This window comes from Fukomys damarensis, unplaced genomic scaffold, assembly GCF_012274545.1.
Source record: "Fukomys damarensis isolate Sample0158 unplaced genomic scaffold, DMR_v1.0_HiC HiC_scaffold_12, whole genome shotgun sequence".
In the NCBI taxonomy this organism is placed as follows: domain Eukaryota; kingdom Metazoa; phylum Chordata; class Mammalia; order Rodentia; family Bathyergidae; genus Fukomys; species Fukomys damarensis.
Window position 1 is genome coordinate 33,545,490 of NW_022900924.1, and position 17,976 is coordinate 33,563,465.

General features: G+C 39.8%; 1 protein-coding gene across 1 annotated transcript; it reads right to left on the bottom strand.

Annotated features, from left to right (window-relative positions):
- Positions 1–4,066: 4,066 nt before the first annotated feature.
- On the bottom strand, positions 4,067–17,884 carry Tnfsf10 (TNF superfamily member 10). The gene is made up of 5 exons (XM_010632408.3): positions 17,614–17,884; positions 13,556–13,693; positions 10,733–10,775; positions 7,007–7,111; positions 4,067–4,603 (listed from the first exon to the last, which is right to left on the bottom strand). The coding sequence occupies exons 1-5, from the start codon at positions 17,743–17,745 to the stop codon at positions 4,152–4,154; spliced, it is 870 nt and encodes a 289-aa protein (XP_010630710.1). The 5' UTR covers positions 17,746–17,884; the 3' UTR covers positions 4,067–4,151.
- Between the last annotated feature and the right edge of the window lie 92 nt (positions 17,885–17,976).

Genomic DNA, 17,976 nt, shown 5'->3' on the forward strand with positions numbered 1-17,976 from the left:
ATGAAGTATTTAAGGTAGTTGAAGTAATAGAGAAATTATCAGGGGCTGAGTGAAGGGAGTAATGGAGTGTAATTATAGAATTTCAGCTTAGGATAATGAAAACACTCTGAAGGTGAATAGTAGTGATGGCTGCAAAATAATGTCAGAGTATTTAATGGCACTGAATTATACAATGACAAAGATTAAAATAGCAAATTTTCTGTTACATGTACTTGACACAATTTTTAAAGAAAGGATACCATTTGTATAAGATGGATAAATAGCCCACTAGAGGAAAGAACAAAGGAACATAATCATGCAAACATGGTATTTGAAGAGACACAAAAATCTGTAGGAAAAAGGGTGAACTATACAAAAGAAAAATGATGCCCAAGTGGATTTTTCTATGGTAAAAGGTAAAAGTAGATTCCCACGTCACATCCCACACAAAGTGAACTGCAGATGAGTGACACTATTAAACCATGAAGGCCAAACTTTAAAAAAGTATAATGATAGCTATATGATTATCTGTGGAAAAGATTTCTTCCTAGAGCTGCTGAAACAAAGTATTACAATCCAAAGGTGGCTTTAAACAACAGAAATTCATCATCTTACACTTCTGGAGCCAGATGTCTAAGTTAATCAGGGCCCTTGTAGGATTATACCTCATCTGAGATTCTGGGTGGAATCTTTCTTTGTGTCCTCCTAGCTGCTGCTGCTGATCAACCATCCTTGGTTCTTTAGTTTACACCTGCACACTTTAATCTCTGTCTGTTGGCCCTGATGTTCTATCTGTGTGTCTGTTCTCTGCATCTGATTTTCTCTCTTCTTGGAAGGCCAACTTTCGTACTGCATTAAGGAGCCATCCAATTCCACTGTGACTTCATCTTAATCAATTACAACCCTTTGCATTTATTTTTAAATGACATGCTCGTATTTCTAGTACCATTTCTTTTCCACAAAATTGAAGTGTGTGAGAAAATCCCTCAAAGCACTGTACAATATGGACTCCCATTTGTACAGTGTGTATGTGTGTGTGTGTGTGTGTGTGTGTCTGTGTGTGGTCTTCAGTGGAGATCTCTACTACGTTGCTTAGGTTGGTCTCAAACTTCTCAATTTCTCAGCTTGCTGAGTGCTGATTTGCAACAGCGGCACTTCCAAATAAAGTTATATTCTGAGGTACTGTGAAGGAGAACTTCACTTTATCTCTTTTGGGAGACACAGTTCAACCCACAATAAAAACATGAACCTTGAGGGGAATAATTAATGCATCTGAGCATAACAAGCAAAAAACAATTTCTTTCTCCTGTAGGATGTATCAGAGAAAAGATATACCAAACAAGAGATCAGAAATCTCTCCCCCATTTCAGTAGTGATATTGTAAAATAAACATGCATACATGCAAACAAAAACAATATATTTAATATATTCATTTTATTGAAAAGCTCATATATACCTTACAATTGCAGTATAAAAAATAAGTAAAAATTAGTTCTTAATTTTTTTTTTTTTTTTTTTTTTTTTTTAGACAGGGTCTCACTATGTAGTTAAGAATGACCTGGAACTCACTATGTAGCCCAGGCTGGTCTCGAATTCACAGCGAATCCTCCTGCCTCAGCCTCCCAAGTGCTGGGATTAGAGGCATACGCCACCACGCCCAACTAATTAGTTCTTAGTTTTAAATCTTACTTTAAAACATTCTTCTCTGCTTTGAATTCTTAAAACTCAATATATTCCTTCTCTGTTATTTCCATAATGATTGGTAGTTATTCATTTGGACATTATTTACAAATACGTTTTGTGTATTTTTGTATTTACAAATATATTTTACACAAATTATATTTTGTACATAATACATTCAGGTACTGGAAATACAGTTGTAATCAAGATTAAGTCTGTCCTGGTATCAAAATGTTCTCCTGAGAGAAGACAGTCTTTCAATAACAGGGTGACAATTTTTTAGTATGTACATTTTTTTTGGGGGGGGATCGAACTCAGATCCTTGTGCTTGTGAGGCAGGCCACCGAACCACTTAGCTAAATCCCCGGCCCTAGTATGTACATTTTATTAATGTTATGGAAAAATAAAGTAGAGGGAAAGGCATTCGGAAGAGGCCAGCTGTCTGTAGTAGTACTTTGTAAAATTAAATTCAAATGAACCTTTTTAAAAAAACATGTAGGTGGGCCAGGGATTTAGCTCAGTGGCACCAGGCCTGGCTGGCAAGTGTAAGGTCCTGAGTTTGATCCTTCTTACCCCCACAAAATAAAAAATTAAAAAATAATAAAAAATTTAAAAAGACCTAGGTGACCAAAGCATATTATAGCTGCTTTGCACCTATAATGAAAGACCTGACACAGGCTACGTAAGAGGTGAAGGGAGGTATATTTTGGCTTATGGCTCTGGTGTTCCAGTTCAAAGTCTAGAGGTCTTATAGCTGTGGGTTCTGGCATAGGTGTCACATCATGGCAGGAGCGAGTAGTCACTTTTAGAGCCAGGAAAGGCTGGAAGAGAGACACTGGGGTCCCCCCAGCGCCGAAAGACTTCCCAATACCACCACCCTGGGAAACAAGCCTTTGCCTATAGACTTTTGGAAAATATTCATTTAAACAATAGCACACATTTAAATGACCCTCTTGGCAGACAACCATGGATAAATTATGCTGTGGCACAGAGTTTCATTTTGGGGTGATAGAAGTGGATGGTGGTGGCAGGTTCCCAACAGTGGGAAATACTTAATGCCACTGAGCTGTGCATTTCAAATGGCAAAAATAGGGGCTGGGATTTAGCTCAGTGGTTCTGCCACCTGCCTTGCAAGCACAAGGACCTGAGTTTGATCCCAGGGATCAAAACAAAACAAAGCAAAACGAAAAAAATGAAATGGCGAAAATGGCAAATGTTATGCACATTTTACCACAATAGACCCTGTTTAATGCCTGCTTAACTTTTGGAATGAGAATACACAAAAAATGAACAGCAATTAGAGGTTAGACAACTCCACCTCCCAACATGCTAGACTAAATATAGGAGCAAAAAATGCCTTGTATTCTGATTTGGGAAGATAAAAATAATTAATGTTTTTTGGTCTGATCAAAATAAATGATACAACTTTAAGCCAATAAATATGAAGTATTGATGTTCAGTGTGGGGAGAATCACAACATTTGGTTCTTTTCTGCTCATGTGATCATCTTTTCCACTTTCCCACTTCTTCCCCTGCTCAGATGAGGCTAATCAGATGTGATGATTAGCTGACCACTCATCACAGAATCGTTTAGCAAAAATATTTCCGGTGCTTTTGGCCAGCCTGAAGTTTGGAAGTGAGAAGCTCAAAGCCCTTCAGAATTAGCTCTTCCTGGATCCCTGAACATAACCTTGTTATTTATTTCTTGAATTAGATGAAAGTACTTTGAAGAAGGCAATTTTCTTATTTCCACCAAATCCAGGTGTAGGAGAAAATCCTACAAGGTATCGCACAGTATAGGTTCCCCTGTGGACATGCATATCTTCTTTTTTGGTCTTGAGATGATGTCTTTTCGTATTGCTCAGCCTGATCTCAAACTCCTGGACGCCTATTTCAGCCTCCCAAGTGCACACCAGCACAATGCGGTGGCTACACTGGACGCCTCGATGGAGGATCTCCTCCTGGATGGGGCTATTTTAGGGGTGCTCTTTTTCTTTCAACGTGCGAACATTCCTGAAGCTACACCACTGTGGTGACTGTTTAAGAGATAGGTTATTGCTCAGTCCCTGGAATTCTGTTGCATAAATGTTTGAAATCTGTGAATCGTTTCTATTTCTGCTATAAACTGTTACCTTGAGAGGTCTTTTGGCAATTTCATTGTCTTGGAATCAGAGATAGTAAATGTGTTTTTCCGACACATTTAGTTGTGGCTGCTCTGCTTTGCAAAATCTATAGATTTTCATAGTATTTCATCCTAAAGGATGAATTGTCATTTTGAAGTTATTACTTTTTATTTGTAGCCAGGTGTGGCCATGCATGCCTGTAATCTCAGCACTCAGGAGGCTGAGACAGGAGGATCATCGCAAGTTCGAGGCCAACTTGGGCTATACAGTGAGTTCAGGGCCAGTCTGAACTGTAAAGGGAGACCCTGCCTCAGAAAAAAAGAAAAACAAAAAACAACAATTAAAACAACCTTTTTCTTTGCAGATCACTCAGCTAATTAAAAAGGTGCCAAAAAAGCTGGCTTCTTGGTCCCAGTCAATCAAACTTTCATTACTTACAGAGACAAAAATTTTGTCATTTTCCTTAAGTTCAAACAGACCCCCTTGATAGATGGAGTACAGTCCGTACTCTGAATCTTTGGACCAACAACTATTTCTTGCACTCTTCATCAGCAGTATAGGTTCAGGATAGCTTGTTAATTTGTAAATATATTGTACCATTTGTTTGTTTCTCCTTTTGTTCTCTTCCTTTGAAACTTTTCCTGAAATTTCTTCGTCTTCTTGAAATCGAAAGTACGTTTGCGAATAGATGTAATAAAGCCCTGTTTGATGAATAACCAGTTCTCCATTCCTCAAGTGCAAATTATTCAGGAACGAATGTCCTTTCCTTGATGACTCCCAGTATTGTAGCTTGTGGCCCAAGGCCTTTTCATGCTTGGAGGCTGGATAAAGATTGGAAAAGGAAAGTTAACAGAAGAGAATTTGTAGCAAAGTAAGGAGTTCCTTGGCAGCTCTGTGCACAGCCTATATTTTTGGTCTTGTAATAGACTTCATTCTAATATTAAACTTCTTGCCCCTTCAATCTTACATGAATTATAAACTCTATTTATATAAAATCAGGAGGCTCCTGTATCTTTGTGAATTGCTGGGCATCCCTGGCCTTTCAGTACCACATGTACCAATTATGCCAATGCCTGCCACATTCAGCTCTGAATGGTAGCACATGGTACAGTCCATATGAGTGACAATTTTTAGCCCTGGGCAGAGCTTGTGTTCTTTACCCTATGCTTCCTTCCTGTGGTGGTGAAATAGAATGGAAATTCTAGAAGGAAAGCAAACAAAATATATATTTCCTTAGGCCTATATCTCAGGACTTTTTTGCTATTTCTATGGGACTTTTGAGTTCATACTTGGTCTTTCTCAGCTCTCCAGAGGCAAAGATTCCATTTGAATAGAAGGTATCTTTAGTGCAAAATAAGATGGGGACAAAGTTTGGCAAAGTAGCAACCTTAATTTAAGGATCCTCAGATCCTTGAATCTTAACTCCCAAACATTTTGAATGCAAAATGACCCTACACAAATATAATATTCTTTTAAACTTTGGGTTCAATTCCATGAGTGATACAAAATTTAGTTTTTCAAGGCTTTTGAACAGTGATCTTATTTGTTGATGAGCAGCAAAGAGTAATATTGCAATAATCATCTTGCTTTTGAGCAGAGAATGTCAATCATTTCTAAAACATATATTCAGGAACCCAAGAAATTGACTTTCTGTAAAAAACAAAAACAAACAAAACAAAAAAAGAGCCAGACAATAACCTTTTTACTTAACTGATACTTCTGAAATTTCTTTAACTTGGAACAAAATCTTTTATAATTATAAAGGGTTGACTAATTATTGAGTCCATATTTTAGAAAACCAGACAATTTGCATGAGCTACTGTTAATCTTCATCATTTTATGAGTTGATGATTATCCTACTTTGTATGTGAAGAAACTGAAGCTTGATTTGTTTAAATTGTTTGCTTTAAACATAAAAGGAGTGGTCAAAGTATACAATGAGCATTTACATTTATTATCATTATTATTATTATTATTATTATTATTATTATTTTGGTACTGGGGATTGAACTAGCATTTAAACTAAAAAAAGTTATTATTGTAAAAGTCACATCATTAATCCTCCTCAAAATATTCCTCTTCCTTTGAACACACTTGCCCCATTATCCCTATCACCCTGAAGCAGGTCTGGAAGTTGTCTTTTGTGAGTGTCTTTCTAAAGCATGATTTAAAAATGTGGTGAATGATGCTGCCCAAAGCAGAGGCAGGCTCGTAAAACCAAACTGCGGTGCCCTCAACCACTTACCCACCAGATCCGGCACCAGAAGACTTCTGGCTCTCTCCAGTGTCAAAATGACCAAGGTAAACATTTTGAATGGATTCAGGACATCAAGGAAGTCATGGCAGTGCAACTAAGAACAGCCAAAAAAGGATTCCAGAACTGTTTCATAAAGCAGCAAGAATAACAGCATCCATGTGTTCAAAGCAGGAGGGAGTATTTTGGGGGAAATGGAGGGCAGTGTGTCTTTTACTGTAATAAACGGCTTTCGAATTCACTGTATTTTCTGATCGCAGCACTCATGTAGGTAAAGAGGAGCTGGAGTTCCAACTTGAGCACCTACAGTCAGACTCATGTGCTGTACCGCAGTACTCTGTTGACGTCTGGTTCTACATACAAAAATTAGACTTGATGTATTTGGTGAAACGGACATCTTTGTAAGTGAAAAGCGGTCAAACGCTGGCAGTTTCCTGTGGTTTAACTTAATATAACAGCCAATAGGAGCTGCTAGTGGTTCATAGTGAAAGGAAATGATTTTTAAAACCTTTGAAGAGAAGATTTGATGCAAGTGCAGAAAAAGAAGAGTACTAAGTGACAGAACAAGTAATCGTGAGGGAGAGAGAAGGAATCTGAAGAAGAAAAAGTCATAATGAAAGCGCAGGACCCTTAAAGACAAAATTTTCCTACTTCATACTTTTCCTGAGGCCAGTTATGTTATGGCAGTAATTGAGCTATTTTTTCTGGAATTTTGCTTCTGAAAAATCAATCTGAGATGTGATTATTGCTGACCATTTTGTAGATAGCCACATAAATACTGCAGGTACAGGTTTAAATTCATAAATTCATTGCAACTATCCTTCCACTGGCTTCCTCTAAGTCATATTAAAAAACCAATGTTTTTCTTTTCACTGTTGGGGGTTGAACCCAATGGCTGTGCAGGTTGACCCAGGGCCCTGTCACAGACCTGTATTTCTGCCCCAAAGCAGACATTCACTGTTTCTCTTACCTAAATCTAAGGATCTGGTGCTTTTCTGCCTGTTCCCTGTTATGTGAGCTGCTGTTCTCTGAGGTCTTCTGTCTTTCTCTAGGGTAAAACCATTTTCTATTCTTTCTGAAAGAGAAATGATACAGCATTACCAGCACTTATTAAGCTAGGTTTCCAAATACATTGCTGTTCATAGCTGTTATCATGCAGGCATTGTAAACACACTGAATTTCCAGTTAATCCCATAAGTATTCAGAAAAACAGCCCATATATATATTTTATACCGGGGATCAAGCTTGGGTCCTTGCACTTGGGAGGCAGGTGGCAGTACCACTGAGCTAAATCCCCGGCCCCAAACAACCCATATTTGAACATGAAAATCAACTTCAATTATATTTAATTTTAAAAGTATGTTAGATGAAAAGATTAAGCCGGGACATGAATTAGAACATATCAGCATCTCAGAGGAAAGGTCCAAATAAAATATAAAAAAGTACAAATTCAGACTTCTTTAAAAAACAAAATAGAACAAAACAAAACAAAAACAAAAACTGTGGACTTGTAATAATCCTGCTGAGAGATATAATGTGTCCAAATAACCAGACATTGGCAAATTTCTACTTTGAGTTATATATAGAAAAAGTTGGAGTGGTACTAGTTTTTGTCATCTCAATCATGTTTTCTTTTTTTTTCCTTTTTTTTGCCAGTAGCTACTAGTGATTCCAAAGGAGTAGCAATGATAAAAATTGCTCATAGACTATAATCTGGTATTCAATAGTCTTTCCAAATCCTCTGTCCCAACACCAAAAAGAGATAGGAATGGACATACGGGCCACAATATTCAAAGTATAAGCATATAAATTATTGATTCACTAGGTCACAGTAAATAAGATTTCATTGACCACCATCCAGAGTACTTAGGGCAGCCTAAAAAGAAAAAAATAGAAATCCAATAAATTTCTGTCTAAAATATCAGCTCAAATTTCCCAAGTGCCCTTAAGTGGGTTATTAAAATAAATTATATTCTTTTATTAAATAAATATTACCGAGATACTATACTATGAAGTATAGGACTACACAGATTAATCTTTGATTCAGCAGGCCAAGCCCCTAGGACTTACAGTGCCCTTTGTGCGATAAGCATTAATCAATGAAAATTTATCTATGCTGAACAGAAATGAACGGTGACAGGCATACAGGGGAGGGAAGGATCTCTATTTATTGGAGAGCTGAGGTCAGGGGTGGGTTTGTGGAGGAGACGGTGCCAAGAATTTTTTCATTCACTTTCTCCAGTAAAGCAAAATACCCGTTACCTCTGCGCCTGGCACTCCTCTAGGTTAGGGACAAAGAGTCACAAGAAAATGTTAGGGGTGCAGAGATAAATGTCGGAACAGGATGAAAATGCGAGAAAAAGACCCTAAGAGCTGAACCAGCGGCCTGAGGCAGGAAGTATAAAGCATCCATGAGACGTGGGCCTAGGAGCTGTCCGGTCTCAGAGTTGAATGAAGAGCTGAAGTATAGAAGAGGTGATGTCAGGTTAAGAAGTTTGGACTTTGCAGGACACAGGGAGACTGAAAGGGGTTGTTCAGGGAGGTGTTGTGATTCGGGCTACCTGTCACATTAAAGTTTTGATGACCAGAAGATGAGAGGGCTGGAGACTAGCAGGAAGTTACCAGATGATTATAATCGATCAGAATGAGAACAATAGGCCTCACCTAGTCTGGTAGCAAAGGGAATTTGGAAAAAGAAGATGATAAAATTTCTTAGAGGAGGCATGAATAGAAGATGAAAAATTTCTCGCAACTCTCTGGTGTGAGCTGTAAATTATCCAGGATGGGTGAGCATTTACACCATACTGACGTCAGAAAGTAGCATGGAGATGCATAGTCAGTTGCGTGCCAGTTTCAGAACGCTCAGCTTTCAAGGTTGACGTGTCCATTTACCTTTAACCTGGACTGTTGCATAATTCATGGTGCCTTGCCTCACTCTCACCCTTAACACTTTAGGTATTCAGTAACTGAATTCAAGTTGCACTTGAGGTCATTGGAAGGGTATGGAAAAGCCTAGATTTGAAAGCAAATTTGAAAGAGAAAATTTCCTATTGGTTATGGAAAACAATTCACAGAAAAGAAACATGTATATGTGTATTTGGGTGTCATGGTTGCATCCTGATATCCAGAGTAGAACATAATTTGTACACCTTACAGGGGTGAATAAAAAAGAAAATGATTCTTTGACATGGAAAATAGTATGCATATCTACTGTGGGCAATAGCTCTGATATATCTTATCAGAACAAGTAGTGTGTTCAACATTCTCACTGGGGTTTTGATCTTAGGGGAAGCAAACATAAAGAATGTGTGGACCTCGCGAGCAGATCTTGCCTTCATATTTAATAAAGGAAAATAGAGGTTTTCAAGTGATGAACATGAAGAGATTAAAAACAGTTTCTTTCCTGCTACGTTTCTGGCATATGTATTCAGACTTGTATGACCATTAGCATGGGGAAATGGAATATGGTGAATTTTTTGGAAAGATATTTTATTCATTACAAAAATATAATTAAGAACCTTCCAGGTAGAGAAGTGGTATTGTTACATTATGAATGTACCAATTATATGGAATCATTCACTTTTATTTTATTTTATTTGTTTTTTTGTTTTTGTTTTTTGGTATTGGAATCGAACTCGGGTCCTTGCACTTGAGAGGCAGGCACTGGAACCACTGAACTAAATCCCTGGCCCTACACTTTTACTTTTTATGCACTTTTAAATGATTGATTATGTGATATGTGAATTTCACCTCAGCAACAGAATAGACATATATGGGCACGTGCGTGCACACATACAGAGAGAGAGAGAGAGAGAGGGAGAGTAGGACATGGGAGAAAAAGAACCTAGTAGGCCTGAGTCACAGAGTTAGACGCTGGGCATTAAGAGGTTAAAAAAAAAAAAGACATGCTTCCCATCTTTGAAGATCTTTGATTTCATAGAGAAGCAGAACGAATGTGTGTGTGTGTGTGTGTGTGTGTGTGTGTGTGTGTGCGTATTTATAGGTAAGTGTGATTGAAATACCAAGATTTAAGGAACTTATTTAGAAAGATGACCAGGAAAGGCCTCTGTGAAGGAAGAGGGGACAGTTAGGGGAGCCATAAAGGAGCAGGAGGAGCCAGGAACAGAAGAAGCCAGAAAGAGGCTGAAGAAACCAACTGAGGCAACTGTCCTGAAGGGGGTGTGGCTCGAGAGAAGGCCACCGTCCTGTATACAAAAGTAGGCACATGTGGAGACCACAGGCAGAAGATGACAAGTAGCCAGGAAAGTCGTTGAGGAAGGCATAATGCAGCAAAAAGTTTTTGTGTGAAAGAGGCAGCCTGGTTGTGGTCAGAAGAACAGAAGATGAGTCATTTTGGGGGATTTTATCAGTTTTATTTCTACAAAAGAGTCCAAGTGGCTTATGTATAGCACATTAGGTTAAAAAAATAAATAAGTGAGGAAATAGAGGTAAAGGAAAAATTCATATGGAAAAGTAAAATTAAGAAGAAATGAAGTTCGACCATGGGTGTTGTCACAGATTCAGTTCTGAGCTTTCCAGCAGCCAGCGCAGAGCTTCAGCGGAATCAGCAAGCAGCTTGAGACACCAAACAGCAGGTCAGAGGCAGGATGCATGGATGGAAGCAGAGAGGAGAATAGAGCACTATTCAGCCTCTTACGAAGTTAACACAACAAGTTAAATAACAAAAAATTACTACCTTGAGATGCAGGAATGGTTTCCGGAAAGTGTGTCAAAATCATCTGCAAATAGTATTGAACAAAGCTGGTTAGTGTCCTTAAACATTTTTAACTGAGTACAGAAAGTCTATGGCTCTTCTTGCTCAGACCAAGCAGGACATCTCTACATAAGGCATCCATGGAGGGAGCTTGAAGTTGTTTAAGCATAAGGTTTGTATAGAGGGAGGGAGCAGGGTGAATGTTGAATAACTGCCTTCGAACAATGATTAAAGAACCAGACATACTCTTCCTGGGAACATTCGGAATCTGGATAAAGCCTTTGAAAGGTCTCAATATGGAACAGTGCAAGAGGAAGGAGACATCTGACAAGTTAGGTCAGCCTAATGTCCCCAGGTTACCATGGGGCCAGCAAAGGTGGCAGTCATAGTGCATTGCTATCTCCGCGCATGCTTGTGTGTGTGCAAGAATGCCGTGTATCAGAGCCCACATTTGAAATATGGACAGACCCAAGCCTTATGATAAAAAGCACACCTGTCTCTTACGATGCCCACAGACACAAAGCCCACCAAGCTATGGCTGGGCAGCACTGAGGATGGGGCTGAGGCATTTGTGCTCGTGGGAAGGATATGACATCAAGTTCCTACACCCTTGCTAACCATTTGGTGAATTTCCCCAAACCAGCAAAAAAGTGAAAACTAAGCCTTTCTGGAAAATGAACTTTTTAATAGCTTTTTTTGTATGGAGTCTCATTATGTAGCACAGCCTGCCCCCAACCTCACAAGTCTTGCCTCAGACTCCCAAGTACTAGGCCTACAGTTATCCCCATGACACCCAGCATCCGTGGCTTCTGAACTCCCTTTGCTCAGCTCTGTTACTCCTGAGTGCTCGAGCTGTCCTTATCCTCCTTTCCCTGTCATTGTTGTTCATGTTGCAGCTGCCAGAACTTGGGTTCTCTTGCTCCCAAACAAGCTGTGTTCTCCCACAAGCCCTGACCTAGGAGGGGACTGACTGGAGTCTGTGTGAAGGGCTATGGTGTGGAAAAGGAGAGCAAGAGCGAGAGGGACTGTGAGCGGCCTCCCCCCACCCAATTCTCTGTCGGTCTCTTGGTCTTCCCCATTCTTGCTCTTTCCTTCTCTCATTTTGGGACCGAAAGGAAGGAAGGGAGCGGAGCAGGGGAAGGAGAGAAAGGTCATTCTTCATTCTTTTTGCTGTGTTAGAAGCAGCACGAAGGGAGATGACGAGCAGGCTCAGAGAGTCTGGAGTCTCGTCTTTCCATTCCTAGCTTCGTGGGACAGCTCAAGCTACTTAGCTGATCTGAATTTCCACTTCCTCATTAATTTAATAGCATATGTATAAAGGTAACAATGCTGTTTCCAGGATTTGATGAGATCATATACAAAAATTGAAGTAGGGTGTTTAGGGAATAGACTATTTAACTGACGTGCCTGAGCACAATGGAAAATTCTTGTTTCCTCTCGTCCAGCCCCTCCACGTCCTCTCCTGGATTCTCTCTACTCTAGTTGGTGTCTGGATGTGATGATGGGAGGGAGAGAGAGAACTGCAGGAAAATGATACGCTACTCCTCTGATCTCCCAGCATGCAACCAGCTCTTGGACTGCAGATTTCTGCCCCAGTTCTGAGGGCAGTTTTCCCTGCAGCTGGGTCACTTCCCCAACCTCTGACGCCCGGAACTTCAGGGTTTCACTTCTGAGGGTCTTCAGAAAACCCCCATTCTGGGCTTTTCCTGTTTCTCATGTCCCGAGCAATCACAGCCGCTTCAGTACAGCTGTGTGCAGTGGGTTTCCCAGGTCCACGTCATGTTTCCAGGGAAGTCAGGGAACAGGTGTGTTCCTGGGATGCCAAAGAGGAAATGCAATTTCGTTTGCATAGAAACAGCATCACAGGTCATGTCCAGACCTGTGAGGACTCACAGTCGTGTACCAGAATTCTATAACTATAATAAAACACTGCTTCTAAGGGGAAAGTAAGTACCAAATAATAGATTTAACAAACAAGTCTAAAACACACCCTCCTCTCACCCTGGAAGATCCCCCAGTGTATCCTTAGACAATGTTAGTATACACAGGGCTTTTTAATACTCTTTTTAAACAGAGTATTTTTAACATCCGTGTTCTCATCTGACCTTTCAGGAAGGCTAAAGACAAACATTTCTGAATGCCATCTTACAAAGGAGGGATCTGCCAGAGAAGATATTAAATTGACCTATCACATTGCTCAGAGTAAATTCAGTTAACCACATTAGTAAAATTAACTGTTAGCTAACACAGTGCTTTTGCTAGAGATCCTGTTCCAGCAACTTCCATAAATAGATAATTTTATAATTATGCACTGACTATGAATAAAAATATCATCACCTTTTACTTCTTAAAGTATCTCTTTTCCTCCATTTGTCATTTCTGTATGCATACAAAACAATAAATAAATATATATTTAGTTTTGGTTATCAACAATATGGGAAGAAGATAAAACATCACTATTCGGCTTATTTTATCTTCTGAAAGTAAAAACAACCCATATCTTATTACTTTGTGACCGTGAATACCTGGCCCTGCCTCTGCCTCAGTTCACACCAAGTGCAATAAAAAGGTTAGACCAGAGAAGGAGGCTCTTTGGGGTGGAAGAGTAAGTGCTAGACCAGGGGTCAGCCAGGATCTGCTGTTTTTCCTAGCTTTATGAATTTGGGGAAAATCATTTAAATGCACTGGGCCTCATTTTCCTCATTTGCACAATCTAGACTTTTTGCACAATGCACAATCTAGACTTGATGATCTTAAAGGTTCCTTGTCTTCTGACCTTTTATGCCTGCTTCTGCAGTTACCTACCTTTCTAACGAACTGACGTAGTTGCCACTTGACTTGCCAGCAGGGACTGTTCATACTGTCTTCATCATGAAGATCCCAAGAACTATCGTCTTCCTTTAAGAAACACTCAATGCCACTTTTGAAGTACTTGTCCTGCATCTGGGGTGAGATGGAATATAGCACAATATTACGCACAAAAGTTTTTTTTAACCATCTGGAAGTTAAAACAACAGAAATTGATGATGGATTTGGGGAATTTTATACCTTGGATAAGCTCATGCTTTAAATGAAGTAGGCAGGTTGTCCTTTGCCTTTTGAGTAAAGTTGAATATGGTGAGATGGATGCAAGGGGGGGTGATACCATTATTAGTTCTTTGGATAGCAACATTTGAACCACTTTTACCAGTAGAAATCTGTGTGACGCCTCATTAAATGCCCACACCAGCCAGATACCTACCTGCAGAGACTTTAAACATCATGTGAATGTTTGCTTCCTCCTTCTGATTGAGGAAGAAGGATCATAGACTACAAAGTCCGCTCCTTTGTCAACAAGTCCTTGCTTGATGTTATAAACACACACATACTACCTATAACACTTCAGGCTGTTATCACAGTTAAGAAAAACAGAAAGATCCCACAGGCCAAGAGTTTTTCCTTTTCTTTCCCATTAAATTTTGTTTTACTAATAATCTATCAAGTCTTGAGTTGCTTTTATCTGGGGGAAATAGATGAGATAATTTTGCCTGTTATTTGAAGGTAAGGTACTGCACAGTTTAGTAAAGGGCTCAAACTTAAAGGTGATCCATTCCTGCTTACAGAAAAATAATCTCATTTTAAATAAAAACAACCTTGCTCTTGATGAAAAGTCTTGGCAAGACTCATGCAGTCCTGTGTATGTAGCCATGAGTCCCTTGAACTTTTGATCAAGATGCCTTGAGTGCAAAAGTGTAAACCTGGGTTCGTGAGTGTTCCATGTACCCTAGTATTTATTTACTTTAAAACAAATGAGTCTTGATTTTCAGTCTTCCTTTTTAAAATGACAAGAGTAGCACATTCCCCTGAGAGATGTGGTTGAGGGCAGCTGGACCCACTTGCACTGAGCCGTGACTCACCATGGAATTGGATGGCACGTGCCTCTGCCCACTCCAAGAGATTCTACTACAGACAGATAGTTGTCTGTCCAATTTACTTACAGCTGAAAAGCCTTTCCAAGGAAGTTTAGGTTCAGATGGTTCAAAAATAGGAGAGCATTTCCAGCAAACTGAGTAAGAGGAAACAGAGAAGACAGGAAGAGCTGCAATCACTAACATGTTTCCAAGAAGAGAAAATTTTCTTGGCTCTATTCCCAATCAGCCAGTATGAAGAAGCTGATTAAACCAAACGGGCAGGCTCACTAACCCCTGTCACATTTTGGGACACAAAGGTGTACATAGCAGAGAAGAGGGGTTCCAGGAACTGAAAAATATCCCACCAGGAAAGTTTTAAGAGCCTTTAGGCTAAGGTCGTGGACAGAAGTGGTTGAAGTAACTGCCGCTGGGGTCAGGCAGTCCCGTCTACAACCTGACACAGGAGGTAGGCAAACAATTTCACTCCTTTATTGCTCAAAACTTGATAAAGACTGGGTGCATTCAGGATACACAGACAACAAGGAAAACATGAGAAAGTAAATTACACTTTTTAAAAACAGTAAAACAACAATTCTGAAATCTAAAAAAAAAGCAAAGCAAAAAACAAACAAACAAAAGCAAAATAAAAATCAGTTCATGGAAAGCATGAAACACACAATCCAGTCCCACCTCCTTGTTAACCTTTGGATAAGCTCTTTTATTCACAGGGTAGAGATCAGACACTGCAATTTGGTGAATGGCTATTTTCTCTTAAGACTGTATGCAAATGTCATATTCTTTAAATCTGTATAAAAGGCATACATGTTAGCATAGTTTTATTATAGTCACAGTAGAAAATTCATAAAACATAAAGAAAAAAAAAGGCACCCATTATGTTGCTACCTAGAGATCATAGTCTTGATATTTTGATGTTTTTCTTTTTAGACATTTTTATGCATAAATACTGATTTCTGACCAAAAGAAGCCTGAAGAGGAAGCCTCAGTCATTCTCATTAGCTCTCATGTTACCTTCATCTTCATTATAAGGATACTTGGCAGTTTGTTCTGCAGACTCTGGCCAGTGCTGACTGAATATGTGGGAATTGCATGTTGTGGTTATTCCAAGAGTGATAAATGATGACTAATGTGATGTGTCTCTCCCTGTTCTTTTCCACATCCTTTTTCTCTCAGAACATCACAAACTGGGGCTATGGTCTAGCTAACCACATGTGAGTGCTAGCAGTAGGCAGGTGTGAGAGTGCTATTCTCATTTGCACACCTCTGGGAGGAGAGTCAGCTCTTGCAAGGGAAATCTGCTCTTCAACTCCATAAGTCCTTTGTTCTGAGAAATGGGTTTGGTCTCATTGGAATAGGCCCAGTCCGACTTGTCTGGTGGAGTTTGAGGTTACTAAAAGAGACTCCTTTGCTGGCACAGATTTTGAGATTGCAGCACTGATCCTCTCTGCTGCCCAAACATTAGTCTCTGACAATCACTTGCTTCAAACCACAAACAGCATGAAGGATTACTGAGGGGGGAATCTGTGGAGAGGGCTCTACTCTCCTCTATGTTAGCTCATCTGTAAAACATGGATGGATGGGGAGCAGGGGAGTAGGGTATCCAAAGTTTCTCCCAGCTCTCAGTTCTCTACAATATATGATTAGGCAAAGTCAGGCATGGAGGTGCCTTTCTGTAATCCCAGCATTCAGAGGCTAAGGCAGGAAAATCACTGTGAGTTTGAGGCCAGCCTGGGCTACATAATGAAACCCTAGGTCTAAAATAGAATATACACAAATGTATATATGTATATATTTGCATATATATGATTAATCAAAGAAATTTAAATCTTCAAGTATTGCATTCATAGTTTCAGAAGCTCTGCACAGTCGAGAAGTAAGTACATACAGTAAAATGATAGTAAGTTTTTTGCTTTGTATTTCTACTTGGACTAATTCCTAGGTATAAAATGGCATGAACAGGAAAATGCTGAATCTATCTGATAGCTTCTTTTTTAGGAACTGTATCCAGGACATGTCTGTGTCCAAGGAGCAAGCAGAAGACCAGTTCATTGTGTTCTCGATTGTTATCGTTAATACAGGAAGACACAATTTGAAAACCACATTCCATGGATCTGGCTTCTTCCTCCCCACCCCTAGTCTTGGAGGAAGGAGATTTTGACATTCTAAGCCTTGGTTCTGCTTTTAGTTTGGATGCATATTATTCTACCTGCTCGTTTTTGAAAGCCTGACATAGCTATGTGAAAGCTTTTACCAACTAATTTAAAATATTTAAAAGAAAGGAGTGGGAGAGAGAAGCTGGCACGAAGTCTGAGCACAAATAGGAAGGTTTCTGTTAGTGCAGGGTCCAAGTCTGACGTTTCTGCTGGGTCTGTCTAAAATCCACTGAGATTAGGCACATCTACGGGGTAACGCCGCAGAGCTCAGTGGGTTAGCACCTGGCTCGATGCAGGTATATTAGTGGCACCTTTCACACTTGTTCACACATTCTGAAAGTACTCAGTGAACTCTTTCTATCTGAGAGCCACAATGCACAACCCCAGAAGTGTTACCATGAGCAGACACAGCCCCTGCTCTGATCAGCTACCCTTACCCACAGGAATTCACTAGTCAAGACCTACAAAGCATTAGGTAGAAAGCATTCATGAGTGGTAGCAATTACTAATATTATAAAATATGTAACTATTAAAGACAAAAAAACTAACAAAATTCCCCGGGATTTTTGTTGGCTGCATCTGTTAGTAACTAGTAGAGCAAGTTCTGCAAGTGCATTTGGTTCACACAATCTTTTGAACTCACACTTTTAAAAAGTTCTCAGTATTTATGTGCATTAGCAGTCAGAGTTTGCCAAAGAAAATGAACATGCTTTTTTTTTTTCAGTAAAGTTTTCAAAGAGAAACAAGCTGAAAAGCTGATAGTCAGGAAACCCAACAGTTGCTAAGATTGCATTATACTGACCTGTTTCAGTTCGTTGGTGAAGTACACATAAGTCACAGCCACACAGAGGGACTGCAGGAGGACTGTGAAGATCAGAATCAGCACACAGGTCTGCCCGGGGCTGGGGCCTCCAAGGGTCTGCACAGAGGACATGATCCTGTCAGAGTCTGACTGCCCCAGTCCAACCAGGCTCTAGTTTTGTGGCAGACTACAGATCAGCAGATAGCACAGAGGGAAGGAGTGCTTTTTGTTAGTTTCACTTCTGCAGAGGAAAGGGCTTGTGGGAAGCAAGACAAGGGGAGGACCAAAGTGGTTTTGCTGCCTGCCTCCCAACAGCAAGGTCCTGAGTTTGATCCCCAGTACCAAAAAAAAAAAAAAAAAAAA

What these genes read in the sequence shown, in the direction of transcription:
- Tnfsf10 (XM_010632408.3), bottom strand. Translation starts at nt 17,745, where the DNA reads ATGTCCTCTGTGCAGACCCTTGGAGGCCCCAGCCCCGGGCAGACCTGT. An exon ending in TACGTCAGTTCGTTAGAAAG is followed by an intron (nt 10,776 to 13,555) that starts GTAGGTAACTGC and finishes TACTATTTGCAG; the next exon opens with ATGATTTTGACACACTTTCC. An exon ending in CACCAGATCCTTAGATTTAG is followed by an intron (nt 4,604 to 7,006) that starts GTAAGAGAAACA and finishes ATCTTTATCCAG; the next exon opens with CCTCCAAGCATGAAAAGGCC.